Source organism: Daphnia magna, linkage group LG1 (genome assembly GCF_020631705.1).
Source record: "Daphnia magna isolate NIES linkage group LG1, ASM2063170v1.1, whole genome shotgun sequence".
In the NCBI taxonomy this organism is placed as follows: Eukaryota; Metazoa; Arthropoda; class Branchiopoda; order Diplostraca; family Daphniidae; genus Daphnia; species Daphnia magna.
Window position 1 is genome coordinate 13,066,897 of NC_059182.1, and position 17,788 is coordinate 13,084,684.

General features: G+C 36.4%; 3 protein-coding genes and 1 long non-coding RNA gene across 5 annotated transcripts; 3 read left to right on the top strand and 1 right to left on the bottom strand.

The window, feature by feature from the left end:
* Positions 1 to 2,525: 2,525 nt before the first annotated feature.
* Positions 2,526 to 3,705, bottom strand: LOC123469672. Of its 2 annotated transcripts, none has more exons than XR_006642959.1 (3): positions 3,646 to 3,705; positions 3,038 to 3,096; positions 2,526 to 2,961 (listed from the first exon to the last, which is right to left on the bottom strand). It is a non-coding gene; the product is annotated as an uncharacterized LOC123469672 (long non-coding RNA). The 2 variants fall into 2 exon arrangements; XR_006642960.1 differs by lacking the exon at positions 3,646 to 3,705 and adding an exon at positions 3,317 to 3,390.
* A 4,821-nt stretch (positions 3,706 to 8,526) lies between these two features.
* Positions 8,527 to 10,315, top strand: LOC123469673. Its single transcript, XM_045168852.1, has 6 exons — positions 8,527 to 8,864; positions 8,940 to 9,105; positions 9,167 to 9,375; positions 9,436 to 9,604; positions 9,663 to 9,757; positions 9,824 to 10,315. Exons 1-6 carry the CDS (start codon positions 8,751 to 8,753, stop codon positions 10,139 to 10,141), a joined length of 1,071 nt encoding a protein of 356 aa, XP_045024787.1. The 5' UTR covers positions 8,527 to 8,750; the 3' UTR covers positions 10,142 to 10,315.
* Positions 10,316 to 11,770: 1,455 nt separating this feature from the next.
* On the top strand, positions 11,771 to 13,711 carry LOC116936718. Its single transcript, XM_045168861.1, has 8 exons — positions 11,771 to 11,783; positions 11,852 to 11,932; positions 11,999 to 12,261; positions 12,336 to 12,501; positions 12,563 to 12,771; positions 12,832 to 13,000; positions 13,059 to 13,153; positions 13,220 to 13,711. The coding sequence occupies exons 3-8, from the start codon at positions 12,148 to 12,150 to the stop codon at positions 13,391 to 13,393; spliced, it is 927 nt and encodes a 308-aa protein (XP_045024796.1). The 5' UTR covers positions 11,771 to 11,783; positions 11,852 to 11,932; positions 11,999 to 12,147; the 3' UTR covers positions 13,394 to 13,711.
* A 951-nt stretch (positions 13,712 to 14,662) lies between these two features.
* Positions 14,663 to 15,262, top strand: LOC123475264 (extensin-like). The gene is made up of 2 exons (XM_045177789.1): positions 14,663 to 15,085; positions 15,164 to 15,262. The coding sequence occupies exons 1-2, from the start codon at positions 14,663 to 14,665 to the stop codon at positions 15,260 to 15,262; spliced, it is 522 nt and encodes a 173-aa protein (XP_045033724.1).
* Positions 15,263 to 17,788: the final 2,526 nt, after the last annotated feature.

Genomic DNA, 17,788 nt, shown 5'->3' on the forward strand with positions numbered 1-17,788 from the left:
GATTGCTCCGTGTTCCTTTATCGTTGAGCCGATAATTGACACGACCCCTTCGTTAATCTCCGCGTTATCTCCTCTACAACATGACGTCAAGTTTTGCGCCACAGCATCTAAAATAAGAAAACGTATAAAAGATACGTACGAGACCCTGAAATCGACTCGAATGGAACGACTAAACTGCTCCGCGCTCCTTCGTCGTTCAGCCGATAAAAACGGGGACTCGACCGGAAGCTGCTGCATTATTTCCTCTACAAATATAGACCAATCTCAGCGGCACAGCATCTAAAAAAAAAAAAACGAACGAAAGATTAGTGCGGACACCCCTGAAATCGCCGCGCCATCAGCGCCATCTCTGGGGTAAAGTCTCAGAAAAAGTGTCGGTCGATCCACCGGTCGTTGTAGAAGGGTAGGGGTGCCTGTATCAGGGGGTTGGGAAATGCGAGTTTTGATAGAATCCCTATCGGGAAATTGATTTTTTGAGATTGGTGTTGTTTTTTTTTTGCTGCAGGTTTTGTTCTCAATCGCTCTATTGTGCTTTGAAGTGGTGTTTGGTTGTATTATTTTAAAATAGCGCTCTATTCCTATCTTGCCTTTCGTTTTTGACAAGCTTAGTGTATTCTTTTATATTTTAATTTGAGGTAAAAAGATTTTGTTATTCATCTTTTTTAAACTAGGGGCCCTCACTCCGTTCAGGAAGTTCCCGATAGGGTCCGGCCTGGTCGCCAATGCGCCATAGAATCTCGGAAACCGTTTGTCCTTACGGCAAAACTGACAACGTATCCATGTAGGATGAAGACGAAGTGTGAAGTAATCATCCCCGCTTCACCCCGCCTTCCCATTTTTGTCAAAATCGGCGAAAAACGACATCTCTTGAAATTATCCAAAATCACATGGCATAATTGAAATTGAACGCTGATTTCGGTTTAGTGATTGGTTTTCTCATTATACCAGCCGTTTCAAAAATTAACGAAAACAGTGCTGTTAGCGCAACAACTTAATTTTTGTTTTTTAACGTTTAAATCAAAAACTATAAAACCAATAGAAAAATAAACCTGATTTTCGTGATTTTCATTCAATTCTGAATCGAATTCATGTATTTTTAGCAAAATTTGAAATTTGGCCAAAAATGAAAAAGTGGGAAGGGTATAGCCTTTCCACTTTTGTCAAAATCGGCCAAAAATGACATCTCTTGAAATTCTCCAGAAATCAGACGGTTTAATCGAAATTGAACGCTGATTTCGATTTAGTGATTGGTTTTCTCTTTAGACTAGCCGTTAAAAAAATTAACGAAACTGTTAGCGAACCAACTTCATTTATGGTTTTTAACATCTAAATGAAAAACTATAAGACCAATAGAAAAATAAACCTGATTTCCGTGATTTTCATTCAATTCTGAATCTAAATCATGTATTTTAAGCCAAATTTGAAATTTGGCCAAAAATGAAAAAGTGGGAAGGGCCTTTCCACTTTTGTCAAAATCGGCCAAAAATGACATCTCTTGAAATTCTCCAGAAATCAGACGGTATAATCGAAATTGAACGCTGATTTCGATTTAGTCATTGGTTTTCTCTTTAGACTAGCCGTTTAAAAAATTAACGAAACTGTTAGCGCACCAACTTCATTTATGGTTTTTAACATCTAAATGAAAAACTATAAGACCAATAGAAAAATCAACCTGATTTCCGTGAATTTCATTCAATTCTGAATCTAAATCATGTATTTTAAGCCAAATTTGAAATTTGGTCAAAAATGAAAAAGTGGGAAGGGTATAGCCTTTCCACTTTTGTCAAAATCGGCCAAAAATGACATCTCTTGAAATTCTCCAGAAATCAGACGGTATAATCGAAATTGAACGCTGATTTCGATTTAGTCATTGGTTTTCTCTTTAGACTAGCCGTATAAAAAATTAACGAAAACAGTTCTGTTAGCGCACCAACTTCATTTATGGTTTTTAACATGTAAATGAAAAACTATAAGACCAATAGAAAAATAAACCTAATTTCCGTGATTTTCATTCAATTTTGAATCTAAATCATGTATTTTAAGCCAAATTTGAAATTTGGCCAAAAATGAAAAAGTGGGAAGGGTATAGCCTTTTGAAATTCTCCAGAAATCAGACGGTATAATCGAAATTGAACGCTGATTTCGATTTAGTCATTGGTTTTCTCTTTAGACTAGTCGTTTAAAAAATTAACGAAAACAGTGCTGTTAGCGCACCAACTTCATTTATGGTTTTTAACATGTAAATGAAAAACTATAAGACCAATAGAAAAATAAACCTGATTTCCGTGATTTTCATTCAATTCTGAATCTAAATCATGTATTTTAAGCCAAATTTGAAATTTGGTCAAAAATGAAAAAGTGGGAAGTGTATAGCCTTTCCACTTTTGTCAAAATCGGCCAAAAATGACATCTCTTGAAATTCTCCAGAAATCAGACGGTATAATCGAAATTGAACGCTGATTTCGATTTAGTCATTGGTTTTCTCTTTAGACTAGCCGTTTAAAAAATTATCGAAAACAGTTCTGTTAGCGCACCAACTTCATTTATGGTTTTAAACATGTAAATGAAAAACTATAAGACCAATATTTAGAAAATTTCAGGAAATATGGGCTGTATATAAAATCTAATAACTTTAAAACTAATTCCCCCTTCCAAAAATCTTTTACTGGGTTTGTAGAAGAGAATTAGCTCTTTAATATAAGACAAAAACGGAAGAGGAGGGGATTAAAGATAACTAACGACAGTGATTTTCGCTAAAGCCGTTTCCCCGTAAGCTCTGTGTTAAACACGGAAGCGGTTTTTGGGTAGTAAAAAGGGAGACGGAACTCATTTTTCGTGTGGTGTTTTATCATTTTACAAGTTAGGGAAATAAAATTTGGCATGCATGACTCCATTTCCATCCATTCAAAGTCGTGCCACGAGATCTCACGAGACTGTCGAAACAGAAAATCTGTTTTGTACCTGTCGCAGAAAAGGGTGAGAGAAAAAATGCTTGGAGTTCATCGGATGTGATAAAAAGGGTTACAACAAATGGTACCACAAAATGTGCGTTAATGATTGTCCTGTAAATGTGGCTGACGAATGGTTTTGCATGACCTGTAAAAAATAAAAAAATTTAATCCTGAATATTAAATATTAAAAGTAATATTTTTTTTAGTTGCCTAATGTTAATGTTAACGAAAAGAAAACATATTGCTCGTTCTAGAGCAATAAGGAAAGTCGCGACTCGAAGCAGACTAAAAAAAATAGGGAAAAAAATAATAAATCAAAAATTGATATAGTTTGGCAACGCTGTGTGAGGTGCAATAAGTGTGACCTTAATACATATGTAGTGAGACCATGTTGACAACCTCACACGGCCTGTGGAAAAACCAGTCCGTTGCCAGGCGACGCTCAAAGCCCCGCCTTGAAAACAACTTCGCGGCCTGGTTTTTCCCTATCTTCATGACCGACGCGCCATCTCTCTGAAAAAAAATCTCCCAAAACTTCGAGTCCCTCTTAGATTGCTCCGCGTTCCTTTATCGTTGAGCCGATAATTGACATGACCCCTTTGTTAATCTCCGCGTTATCTCCTCTACAACATGACGTCAAGTTTTGCGACACAGCATATAAAATAAGAAAACGTATAAAAGATAAGTACGAGACCCTGAAATCCACTCGAATGGGCCGACTAAACTGCTCCGCACTCCTTTTTCTATTCAGCCGATAAAAACGGGGACTCGACCGGGAGCTGCTGCGTTTTTTCATCTACAAAAGGAGACCAATCTCAGCGGCACAGCATCTAAAATAAGAAAACGAACGAAAGATTAGTGTCAACACCCTGAAATCGCCGTGCCATCAGCGCCATCTCTAGGGTTAAGTCTCAGAAAAAGTGTCGGTCGATCCACCGGTCGTTGTAGAAGGGTAGGGGTGCCTGTATCAGGGGGTTGGGAAATGCGAGTTTTGATAGAATCCCTATCGGGAAACTTCTGGAGAAAAAAAACACAGAGTTGGCATTGAAGGCTCGCAAGGAAATTGCAGATTACATTGCTGCTGGTAAAGCCGAAAGAGGTTTGTTTTGTGTTTTATCTATGTTGCTGCTACTTTAGTTGACACTAGGGGCCCTCACTCCGTTCAGGAAGTTCCCGATAGGGTAGGGCCTGGTCGCCAATTCACCATAATATCTCGGACACCGTTTGCTCTTCCGGCAAAACAGACTCCGTATACATGTCCTATGAGGCGTGCGCTGATCATCAACGCTTTCATCCCGCCTTCCCACTTTTGTCAAAATCGGCCAAAAACGACATCTCTTGAAATTCTCCAAAAATCAGACGGCATAATCGAAATTAAACGTTGATTTTGATTTAGTCATTGTTTTTCTCTTTAGACTAGCCGTTTAAAAAATTAACGAAAACAGTTCTGTTAGCGCACCAACTTCTTTTAGGGTTTTTAACATGTAAATGAAAAACTATAAGACCAATAGAAAAATAAACCTGATTTCCGTGATTTTCATGCAATTCTGAATCTAAATCATGTATTTAAAGCCAAATTTGAAATTTGGCCAAAAATGAAAAAGTGGGAAGGGTTATAGCCTTTCCACTTTTGTCAAAATCGGCCAAAAATGACATCTCTTGAAATTCTCCAAAAATCAGACGGTATAATCGAAATTGAACGCTGATTTCGATTTAGTCATTGGTTTTCTCTTTAGACTAGCCGTTTAAAAAATTAACGAAAACAGTTCTGTTAGCGCACCAACTTCATTTATGGTTTTTAACATGTAAATGAAAAATTATAAGACCAATAGAAAAATAAACCGGATTTCCGTGATTTTCATTCAATTCTGAATCTAAATCATGTATTTTAAGCCAAATTTGAAATTTGGTCAAAAATGAAAAAGTGGGAAGGGTATAGCCTTTCCACTTTTGTCAAAATCGGCCAAAAATGACATCTCTTGAAATTCTCCAAAAATCAGACGGTATAATCGAAATTGAACGCTGATTTCGATTTAGTCATTGGTTTTCTCTTTAGACTAGCCGTTTAAAAAATTAACGAAAACAGTTCTGTAAGCGCACCAACTTCATTTATGGTTTTTAAAATGTAAATGAAAAATTATAAGACCAATAGAAAAATAAACCGGATTTCCGTGATTTTCATTCAATTTTGAATCTAAATCATGTATTTTAAGCCAAATTTGAAATTTGGTCAAAAATGAAAAAGTGGGAAGGGTATAGCCTTTCCACTTTTGTCAAAATCGGCCAAAAATGACATCTCTTGAAATTCTCCAAAAATCAGACGGTATAATCGAAATTGAACGCTGATTTCGATTTAGTCATTGGTTTTCTGTTTAGACTAGCCGTTTAAAAAATTAACGAAAACAGTTCTGTTAGCGCACCAACTTCATTTATGGTTTTTAACATGTAAATGAAAAACTATAAAATCAATAGAAAAATAAACCCGATTTCCGTGATTTTCATTCAATTCTGAATCTAAATCATGTATTTTAATCCAAATTTGAAATTTGGTCAAAAATGAAAAAGTGGGAAGGGTATAGCCTTTCCACTTTTGTCAAAATCGGCCAAAAATGACATCTCTTGAAATTCTCCAAAAATCAGACGGTATAATCGAAATTGAACGCTGATTTCGATTTAGTCATTGGTTTTCTCTTTAGACTAGCCGTTTAAAAAATTAACGAAAACAGTTCTGTTAGCGCACCAACTTCATTTATGGTTTTTAACATGTAAATGAAAAATTATAAGACCAATAGAAAAATAAACCGGATTTCCGTGATTTTCATTCAAAACTGAATCTAAATCATATATTTTAAGCCAAATTTGAAATTTGGTCAAAAATGAAAAAGTGGGAAGGGTATAGCCTTTCCACTTTTGTCAAAATCGGCCAAAAATGACATCTCTTGAAATTCTCCAAAAATCAGACGGTATAATCGAAATTGAACGCTGATTTCGATTTAGTCATTGGTTTTCTCTTTAGACTAGCCGTTTAAAAAATTAACGAAAACAGTTCTGTTAGCGCACCAACTTCATTTATGGTTTTTAAAATGTAAATGAAAAATTATAAGACCAATAGAAAAATAAACCGGATTTCCGTGATTTTCATTCAATTCTGAATCTAAATCATGTATTTTAAGCCAAATTTGAAATTTGGTCAAAAATGAAAAAGTGGGAAGGGTATAGCCTTTCCACTTTTGTCAAAATCGGCCAAAAATGACATCTCTTGAAATTCTCCAAAAATCAGACGGTATAATCGAAATTGAACGCTGATTTCGATTTAGTCATTGGTTTTCTCTTTAGACTAGCCGTTTAAAAAATTAACGAAAACAGTTCTGTAAGCGCACCAACTTCATTTATGGTTTTTAAAATGTAAATGAAAAATTATAAGACCAATAGAAAAATAAACCGGATTTCCGTGATTTTCATTCAATTTTGAATCTAAATCATGTATTTTAAGCCAAATTTGAAATTTGGTCAAAAATGAAAAAGTGGGAAGGGTATAGCCTTTCCACTTTTGTCAAAATCGGCCAAAAATGACATCTCTTGAAATTCTCCAAAAATCAGACGGTATAATCGAAATTGAACGCTGATTTCGATTTAGTCATTGGTTTTCTGTTTAGACTAGCCGTTTAAAAAATTAACGAAAACAGTTCTGTTAGCGCACCAACTTCATTTATGGTTTTTAACATGTAAATGAAAAATTATAAGACCAATAGAAAAATAAACCGGATTTCCGTGATTTTCATTCAAAACTGAATCTAAATCATGTATTTTAAGCCAAATTTGAAATTTGGTCAAAAATGAAAAAGTGGGAAGGGTATAGCCTTTCCACTTTTGTCAAAATCGGCCAAAAATGACATCTCTTGAAATTCTCCAAAAATCAGACGGTATAATCGAAATTGAACGCTGATTTCGATTTAGTCATTGGTTTTCTCTTTAGACTAGCCGTTTAAAAAATTAACGAAAACAGTTCTGTTAGCGCACCAACTTCATTTATGGTTTTTAAAATGTAAATGAAAAATTATAAGACCAATAGAAAAATAAACCGGATTTCCGTGATTTTCATTCAATTCTGAATCTAAATCATGTATTTTAAGCCAAATTTGAAATTTGGTCAAAAATGAAAAAGTGGGAAGGGTATAGCCTTTCCACTTTTGTCAAAATCGGCCAAAAATGACATCTCTTGAAATTCTCCAAAAATCAGACGGTATAATTGAAATTGAACGCTGATTTCGATTTAGTCATTGGTTTTCTCTTTAGACTAGCCGTTTAAAAAATTAACGAAAACAGTTCTGTTAGCGCACCAACTTCATTTATGGTTTTTAACATGTAAATGAAAAACTATAAAATCTATAGAAAAATAAACCCGATTTCCGTGATTTTCATTCAATTCTAAATGTAAATCATGTATTTTAATCCAAATTTGAAATTTGGTCAAAAATGAAAAAGTGGGAAGGGTATAGCCTTTCCACTTTTGTCAAAATCGGCCAAAAATGACATCTCTTGAAATTCTCCAAAAATCAGACGGTATAATCGAAATTTAACGCTGATTTCGATTTAGTCATTGGTTTTCTCTTTAGACTAGCCGTTTAAAAAATTAACGAAAACAGTTCTGTTAGCGCACCAACTTCATTTATGGTTTTTAACATGTAAATGAAAAATTATAAGACCAATAGAAAAATAAACCGGATTTCCGTGATTTTCATTCAATTCTGAATCTAAATCATGAATTTTAAGCAAAATTTGAAATTTGGCCAAAAATGAAAAAGTGGGAAGGGTATAGCCTTCCCACTTTTGTCAAAATCTACCAAAAACGACATCTCTTGAAATTCTCCAAAAATCACACGGAATAATCGAAATTGAACGCTGATTTCGATTTAGTTATTGGTTTTCTCGTTAAACCAGCCGTTTCAAAAATTAACGAAACAGTGCTGTTAGCGCAACAACTTAATTTAGGGTTTTTAAGGATTAAATCAAAAACTATAAGACCAATAGGAAAATAAACCTGATTTTCGTGATTTTCATTCAATTTTGATTCGAATTCATGTATTTTAAGCAAAATTTGAAATTTGGCCAAAAATGAAAAAGTGGGAAGGGTATAGCCTTCCCACTTTTGTCAAAATCTACCAAAAACGACATCTCTTGAAATTCTCCAAAAATCAGACGGTATAATCGAAATTGAACGCTGATTTCGATTTAGTCATTGGTTTTCTCTTTAGACTAGCCGTTAAAAAAATTAACGAAAACAGTTCTGTTAGCGCACCAACTTCATTTATGGTTTTTAAAATGTAAATGAAAAATTATAAGACCAATAGAAAAATAAACCTGATTTTCGTGATTTTCATTCAATTCTGAATCTAAATCATGTATTTTAAGCCAAATTTGAAATTTGGCCGACTTAGTATGTAAGTAAATCTTACATCACAAAACTCTGTATTGCTCCATAGATTTAATTTTTATTTCACATTACCAGGTGATTTTGATGTTCTTAAAGAGCTTTTTCAAAATGAAATTGACCGTGGCAATCTTCAAGAACAAAAAAAATCAAAACAAAGTTAGTCCATTACTCTTGTTCTTCAAAGTAAAACTAAGGTGTAACTGTTTTTTCAAGAAGAGAAAGCAGTTAATGTTGTTAATTATCAGCTGCTCTGCAAGTTACCGAGTACATTTGATCAATCAATTCAGCAGAAACTAAAGCATGGGGAAGAGAAATTGCTCCTTAATGAATATGCAACTTTTGCCAGGGATCTGTCGAGGCCAATAATGTCTCTGACTAAAAGTTCAGACTCATGTTTTATTGCATTTGTAGTAGAAAGAGCAATGTCGAAATATCCTCTTGTTGTGATTGCTGATCCTAATGATCCAGGACCAACTAAGGTGAGTTTAAAAGAAACAAATACTACTTATACGTCAATTACTTTTTTTTATTTTATTTTATTTTTATTTTTTCAGCGGCTTCTTGTTGAGAAGATAAGAGCAATTTGTGGTAGGCAGCGCCGCAAAGGTGGAGGGCAATTGAGTACAAAAGGTGGACGTCCCCCAAAGGTGAAGGCTTCCAATATGTCATTGAAAACATTAGGGCCCGGAAGGAATCACAGGGGTGTTGAAGAATTTGATGGTAATACGCTTAACTATTACTACACAATTCTATGCTTTTATTAAAACAATTTTCTTGTTAGACACAAATTTTGATTGGCTATCCTACCACGAAAATGTTAAAAAAATGTTTGAGCTGACAAACGAGTCTCCAACTGCTACTCCAGCTTTATTGCAGCTTTGGAAATCAACTTTTTCTGGTCGAAGAAGGGATTTCGAAACCAATGTGCTTCCTCAAGGCGTATTCCCTGTTATAAATACCCGATGCCCTATTCTCAAACTAAAACAATGCGTAACTTTCTAAGCTTAATCAACACATTTTATTGTAATCATCAATTTTATTATTCGATAGTTACTGGAAGAATTCGATTTGATATGTGGACCGGGAACATGCAGGATCTTTCGAGAAAACTGGCTTAAGTTAGTTCCAAACATCATTGATATTGCTGGGAAGCAAAAGATTTCGAATAAAGTTGCTGAAATTCTACATCGTTATCGTTCTTTGGATTCACCTGATTTCGGTTTGTATACTTAAACGTTTAATCATTTCTGTAGTATTAACTAAAAACTTTTAAACAGAAACTAGTTCTTGTGCAGCCCTAGAGCTGCTTCCATCATTACTGCCAACTAGAAAACTGAAGGATTCCTGTAGATTTTTCTTCGACTGCCATGAGATAACATTTTTCTCGTACAGTTCAATTGTCCTCTGATTATAAACTAATTGATTATTTTTCAATCAGGACTCAGTTAATTTGGCTGAAGCAATAAGGAAGCCCCATCGCGAGTCACCCTTCATTCTCAAACACGGGTCTTCGTTCCATATCATTGCTGATAGCAAACCGTATTTATACGTTTCTGGAGAATCGATGGAGGCCCTCCTTTCCCTCATAGCAACTTATTATGTGTTTCACCAGACCTACGCGAAGGAAGTGTCAACCACATTACAGTTTATTCAAAGTGAAGTGCTTGCTGCGGACGACCCGGATAACAAATATGCAAATTCATTAACGGTATTTGTCCAAAATTTGCGCAAATTAGCTGCATGTAATGCGGAGTAAAATGTTCGTAGCTCGTGCTCGTTGTGTCCATCCTGCCTCTAATTATGTCAAATCGACCTGTTGAATGTTAATCCAGATTGTTAAAGTGTGTTACTTTCGTGGCAGATCTAAGTGCTGATCGAGCGCGGAATGTCAAAGCCTAATGTATGTCTCTTATTAAACGGAAATTATATCAATGAATACGAGTTTTTTTATTTAAAATAATATTGCAGAAATTTATGCAACCCTTTTTTACTCGCATTGGTTGCCAAAACCGATATGCCCGAGGGCAGCTTTCATACTGGTTTTAAGCATTCATTTTTCGAAGGTTAGATACTTCGAAAAATGAAAGTTTCATTTGGCGTAAATCGAAACGTGGAAACTAATTCCCTTTTCGAAGGTTATTAACCTTCGATCTGGGTTGTTGACATTTCGAAGGTTTTTTCGTTCGAAAAACGAATGACTTTTTTAACAGTGAGGCCTTGGCCTCACACGGCCTGTGGAAAAACCAGTCCGTTGCCAGGCGACGCACAAAGCCCCGCCTTGAAAACCACTTCGCGGCCTGATTTTTCCCTATCTTCATGACCGACGCGCCATCTCTCTGAAAAAAAACCTCCCAAAACTTCGAGTCGCTTTTAGATTGCTCCGCGTTCCTTTATCGTTGAGCCGATAATTGACACGACCCCTTCGTTAATCTCCGCGTTATCTCTTCTACAACATGAAGTCAAGTTTTGCGCCACAGCGTCTAAAATAAGAAAACGTATAAAAGATACGTACGAGACCCTGAAATCGACTCGAATGGGCCGACTAAACTGCTCCGCACTCCTTTGCCATTCAGCCGATAAAAACGGGGACTCGACCGGGAGCTGCTGCGTTATTTCCTCTACAAAAGGAGACCAATCTCAGCGGCACAGCATCTAAAATAAAAAAACGAACGAAAGATTAGTATAGACACCCCTGAAATCGCCACGCCATCAGCGCCATCTCTGGGGTAAAGTCTCAGAAAAAGTGTCGGTCGATCCACCGGTCGTTGTAGAAGGGTAGGGGTGCCTGTATCAGGGGGTTGGGAAATGCGAGTTTTGATAGAATCCCTATCGGGAAATTCTGGTAGAAAAATACTTGATCGAAATCGCCAAAAACTACAACGTTTTCTATGAACCAGACCCGCAGGTAACCAATTAGTGTTTTAAGAACTAGGGGCCCTCACTCCGTTCAGGAAGTTCCCGATAGGGTACGGCCTGGTCACCAATTCGCCATAATATCTCGGAAACCGTTTGCTCTTCCGGCAAAACAGACTCCGTATACATGTCCTATGAGGCGTGTGCTGATCATCAACGCCTTCATCCCGCCTTCATCCCGCCTTCCCACTTTTGTCAAAATCGGCCAAAAACGACATCTCATGAAATTCTCCAAAAATCAGACGGCATAATCGAAATTTAACGCTGATTTCGATTTAGTCATTGGTTTTCTCTTTAGACTAGCTGTTTAAAAAATTAACGAAAACAGTTATGTTAGCGCACCAACTTCATTTATGGTTTTTAACATGTAAATGAAAAACTATAAGACCAATAGAAAAATAATCCTGATTTCCGTGATTTTCATTCAATTCTGAATCTAAATCATGTATTTTAAGCCAAATTTGAAATTTTGGGCGACTTAGTATGTAAGTAAATCTTACATCACAAAACTCTGTATTGCTCCATAGATTTAATTTTTATTTCACATTACCAGGTGATTTTGATGTTCTTAAAGAACTTTTCCAAAATGAAATTGACCGTGGCAATCTTCAAGAACAAAAAAAATCAAAACAAAGTAAGTCCATTAGGCTACTCTAGTTCTTCAAACTAAAACTAAGGTGTAACTGTTTTTTTCAAGAAGAGAAAGCAGTTAATGTTGTTAATTATCAGCTGCTCTACAAGTTACCAAGTACATTTGATCAATCAATTCAGCAGAAACTAAAGCATGGGGAAGAGAAATTGCTCCTTAATGAATATGCAACTTTTTCCAGGGATCTGTCGAGGCCAATAATGTCTCTGACTAAAAGTCCAGACTCATGTTTTATTGCATTTGTAGTAGAAAGAGCAATGTCGAAATATCCTCTTGTTGTGATTGCTGATCCTAATGATCCAGGACCAACTAAGGTGAGTTTAAAAGTAACAAATACCACTTATACATCAATTACTTTTTTTATTTTATTTTATTTTTATTTTTTCAGCGGCTTCTTGTTGAGAAGATAAGAGCAATTTGTGGTAGGCAGCGCCGCAAAGGAGGAGGGCAATTGAGTACAAAAGGTGGACGTCCCCCAAAGGTGAAGGCTTCCAATATGTCATTGAAAACATTAGGGCCCGGAAGGAATCACAGGGGTGTTGAAGAATTTGATGGTAATACGCTTAACTATTACTACACAATTCTATGCTTTTATTAAAACAATTTTCTTGTTAGACACAAATTTTGATTGGCTATCCTACCACGAAAATGTTTTAAAAATGTTTGAGCTGACAAACGAGTCTCCAACTGCTACTCCAGCTTTATTGCAGCTTTGGAAATCAACTTTTTCTGGTCGAAGAAGGGAGCTCGAAACCAATGTGCTTCCTCAAGGCGTATTCCCTGTTATAAATACCCGATGCCCTATTCTCATACTACAACAATGCGTAACTTTCTAAGCTTAATCAACACATTTTATTGTAATCATCAATTTTATTATTCGATAGTTACTGGAAGAATTCGATTTGATATGTGGACCGGGAACATGCAGGATCTTTCGAGAAAACTGGCTCAAGTTAGTTCCAAGTATCATTGATATTGCTGGGAAGCAAAAGATTTCGAATAAAGTTGCTAAAATTCTACATCGTTATCGTTATTTGGATTCACCTGATTTCGGTTTGTATACTTAAACGTTTAATCATTTCTGTAGTATTAACTAAAAACTTTTAAACAGAAACTAGTTCTTGCGCAGCCCTAGAGCTGCTTCCATCATTACTGCCAACTAGAAAACTGAAGGATTCCTGTAGATTTTTCTTCGACTGCCATGAGGTAACATTTTTCTCGTACAGTTCAATTGTCCTCTGATTATAAACTAATTGATTCTTTTTCAATCAGGACTCAGTTAATTTGGCTGAAGCAATAAGGAAGCCCCATCGCGAGTCACCCTTCATTCTCAAACACGGGTCTTCGTTCCATATCATTGCTGATAGCAAACCGTATTTATACGTTTCTGGAGAATCGATGGAGGCCATCCTTTCCCTCATAGCAACTTATTATGTGTTTCACTAGACCTACGCGAAGGAAGTGTCAACCACATTACAGTTTATTCAAAGTGAAGTGCTTGCTGCGGACGACCCGGATACCAAATATGCAAATTCATTAACGGTATTTGTCCAAAATTTGCGCAAATTAGCTGCATGTAATGCGGAGTAAAATGTTCGTAGCTCGTGCTCGTTGTGTCCATCCTGCCTCTAATTATGTCAAATCGACCTGTTGAATGTTAATCCAGATTGTTAAAGTGTGTTACTTTCGTGGCAGATCTAAGTGCTGATCGAGCGCGGAATGTCAAAGCCTAATGTATGTTTCTTATTAAACGGAAATTATATCAATGAATACGAGTTTTTTTATTTAAAATAACATTGTAGAAATTTATGCAACCCTTTTTTACTCGCATTGGTTGCCAAAACCGATATGCCCGAGGGCAGCTTTCATACTAGTTATAACTTTAAAGCATTCATTTTTCGAAGGTTAGATACTTCGAAAAATGAAAGTTTCATTTGGCGTAAATCGAAACGTGGAAACTAATTCACTTTCGAAGGTTATTAACCTTCGATCTGGGTTGTTGACATTTCGAAGGTTTTTTCGTTCGAAAAACGAATGACTTTTTTAACAGTGAGGCCTTGGCCTCACACGGCCTGTGGAAAAACCAGTCCGTTGCCAGGCGACGCACAAAGCCCCGCCTTGAAAACAACTTCGTGGCCTGATTTTTCCCTATCTTCATGACCGACGCGCCATCTCTCTGAAAAAAAATCTCCCAAAACTTCGAGTCGCTTTTAGATTGCTCCGCGTTCCTTTATCGTTGAGCCGATAATTGACACGACCCCTTCGTTAATCTCCGCGTTATCTCCTCTACAACACGACGTCAAGTTTTGCGCCACAGCGTCTAAAATAAGAAAACGTATAAAAGATACGTACGAGACCCTGAAATCGACTCGAATGGGCCGACTAAACTGCTCCGCACTCCTTTGCCATTCAGCCGATGAAAACAGGGACTCGACCGGGAGCTGCTGCGTTATTTCCTCTACAAAAGGAGACCAATCTCAGCGGCACAGCTTCTAAAATAAAAAAACGAACGAAAGATTAGTGTCGACACCCCTGAAATCGCCGCGCCATCAGCGCCATCTCTGGGGTAAAGTCTCAGAAAAAGTGTCGGTCGATCCACCGGTCGTTGTAGAAGGGTAGGGGTGCCTGTATCAGGGGGTTGGGAAATGCGAGTTTTGATAGAATCCCTATCGGGAAATTGATATCACGAAATTATGCAAGCTTCAATAACAGATCATGCAAGAGGCGGCTGTTGCTGAGGAAGCGCTTCTGATCGACTTTAACGCAACTGAAGCTGGAAAAATGGGAGGAGGTAATCTCGGGTGGGTCCATCCAGGTCAAGCAGCCGGGGCTACTGGAGGCCCACCGCAAGGATGGATGCCACCACCTAATGCAGGCTTCGCTCCTTTTCCTGGTGGCGCATATGGACCAATGAGTGCCATGTCTCCACCTCCACCTTATGGATACCCATTGCCACCGAGTTACCAGCAACAGGAAAAACCGCCGATAGCATCAGCTCCTCATCCCTTGATGGACGAAAAGAAATTACCTTCGTTTAATATTCCTCCAAATAATCTAGGAACAAACAGTAACGCATCATCAAAAGATAATTCACCTACTGGTAATAGCAATAGCAAACCGCTTAATACGAACTTACAGGTATAGCTTAGCCAGGGAAAGTTGATTACCAAACGTGAACATAACACAATAAATGAATAACCGTTTAACTGACTACAGATAAACCAACATCCGAAACCGAGTCCACGAACAAAGATAAATAGTCCGTCACCAGATATGGACCTTCCTGATCTGCCGTCCGTGCCTCAGGATAACTAGGGGCCCTCACTCCGTTCAGGAAGTTCCCGATAGGGTCCGGCCTGGTCGCCAATTCGCCATAGAATCTCGGAAACCATTTGTCCTTACGGCAAAACTGACAACGTATCCATGTAGGATGAAGACGAAGTGTGAAGTAATCATCCCCGCTTCAACCCGCCTCCCCATTTTTGTCAAAATCGGCCAAAAACGACATCTCTTGAAATTATCCAAAATCCCACGGCATAATCGAAATTGAACGCTGATTTCGAATTAGTCATTGGTTTTCTCGTTAAACAAGCCGTTTCAAAAATTAACGAAAACAGTGCTGTTAGCGCAACAACTTAATTTAGGGTTTTAACGTTTTAATAAAAAACTATAAAACCAATAGAAAAATAAACCTGATTTTCGTGATTTTCATTCAATTTTGAAACGAATTCATGTATTTTAAGCCAAATTTGAAATTTGGTCAAAAATGAAAAAGTGGGAAGGGTATAGCCTTTCCACTTTTGTCAAAATCGGCCAAAAATGACATCTCTTGAAATTCTCCAGAAATCAGACGGTATAATCGAAATTGAACGCTGATTTCGATTTAGTCATTGGTTTTCTCTTTAGACTAGCCGTTTAAAAAATTAACGAAACTGTTAGCGCACCAACTTCATTTATGGTTTTTAACATGTAAATGAAAAACTATAAGACCAATAGAAAAATAAACCTGATTTCCATGATTTTCATTCAATTCTGAATCTAAATCATGTATTTTAAGCCAAATTTGAAATTTGGTCAAAAATGAAAAAGTGGGAAGGGTATAGCCTTTCCACTTTTGTCAAAATCGGCCAAAAATGACATCTCTTGAAATTCTCCAGAAATCAGACGGTATAATCGAAATTGAACGCTGATTTCGATTTAGTCATTGGTTTTCTCTTTAGACTAGCCGTTTAAAAAATTAACGAAACTGTTAGCGCACCAACTTCATTTATTGTTTTTAACATCTAAATGAAAAACTATAAGACCAATAGAAAAATAAACCTGATTTCCGTGATTTTCATTCAATTCTGAATCTAAATCATGTATTTTAAGCCAAATTTGAAATTTGGTCAAAAATGAAAAAGTGGGAAGGGTATTGCCTTTCCACTTTTGTCAAAATCGGCCAAAAATGACATCTCTTGAAATTCTCCAGAAATCAGACGGTATAATCGAAATTGAACGCTGATTTCGATTTAGTCATTGGTTTTCTCTTTAGACTAGCCGTTTAAAAAATTAACGAAACTGTTAGCGCACCAACTTCATTTATGGTTTTTAACATGTAAATGAAAAACTAAAAGACCAATAGAAAAATAAACCTGATTTCCGTGATTTTCATTCAATTCTGAATCTAAATCATGTATTTTAAGCCAAATTTGAAATTTGGTCAAAAATGAAAAAGTGGGAAGGGCCTTTCCACTTTTGTCAAAATCGGCCAAAAATGACATCTCTTGAAATTCTCCAGAAATCAGATGGTATAATCGAAATTGAACGCTGATTTCGATTTAGTCATTGGTTTTCTCTTTAGACTAGCCGTTTAAAAAATTAACGAAACTGTTAGCGCACCAACTTCATTTATTGTTTTTAACATGTAAATGAAAAACTATAAGACCAATAGAAAAATAAACCTGATTTCCGTGATTTTCATTCAATTCTGAATCTAAATCATGTATTTTAAGCCAAATTTGAAATTTGGTCAAAAATGAAAAAGTGGGAAGGGTATAGCCTTTCCACTTTTGTCAAAATCGTCCAAAAATGACATCTCTTGAAATTCTCCAGAAATCAGACGGTATAATCGAAATTGAACGCTGATTTCGATTTAGTCATTGGTTTTCTCTTTAGACTAGCCGTTTAAAAAATTAACGAAACTGTTAGCGCACCAACTTCATTTATTGTTTTTAACATCTAAATGAAAAACTATAAGACCAATAGAAAAATAAACCTGATTTCCGTGATTTTCATTCAATTCTGAATCTAAATCATGTATTTTAAGCCAAATTTGAAATTTGGTCAAAAATGAAAAAGTGGGAAGGGTATTGCCTTTCCACTTTTGTCAAAATCGGCCAAAAATGACATCTCTTGAAATTCTCCAGAAATCAGACGGTATAATCGAAATTGAACGCTGATTTCGATTTAGTCATTGGTTTTCTCTTTAGACTAGCCGTTTAAAAAATTAACGAAACTGTTAGCGCACCAACTTCATTTATGGTTTTTAACATGTAAATGAAAAACTATAAGACCAATAGAAAAATAAACCTGATTTCCGTGATTTTCATTCAATTCTGAATCTAAATCATGTATTTTAAGCCAAATTTGAAATTTGGTCAAAAATGAAAAAGTGGGAAGGGTATAGCCTTTCCACTTTTGTCAAAATCGGCCAAAAATGACATCTCTTGAAATTCTCCAGAAATCAGACGGTATAATCGAAATTGAACGCTGATTTCGATTTAGTCATTGGTTTTCTCTTTAGACTAGCCGTTTAAAAAATTAACGAAACTGTTAGCGCACCAACTTCATTTACGGTTT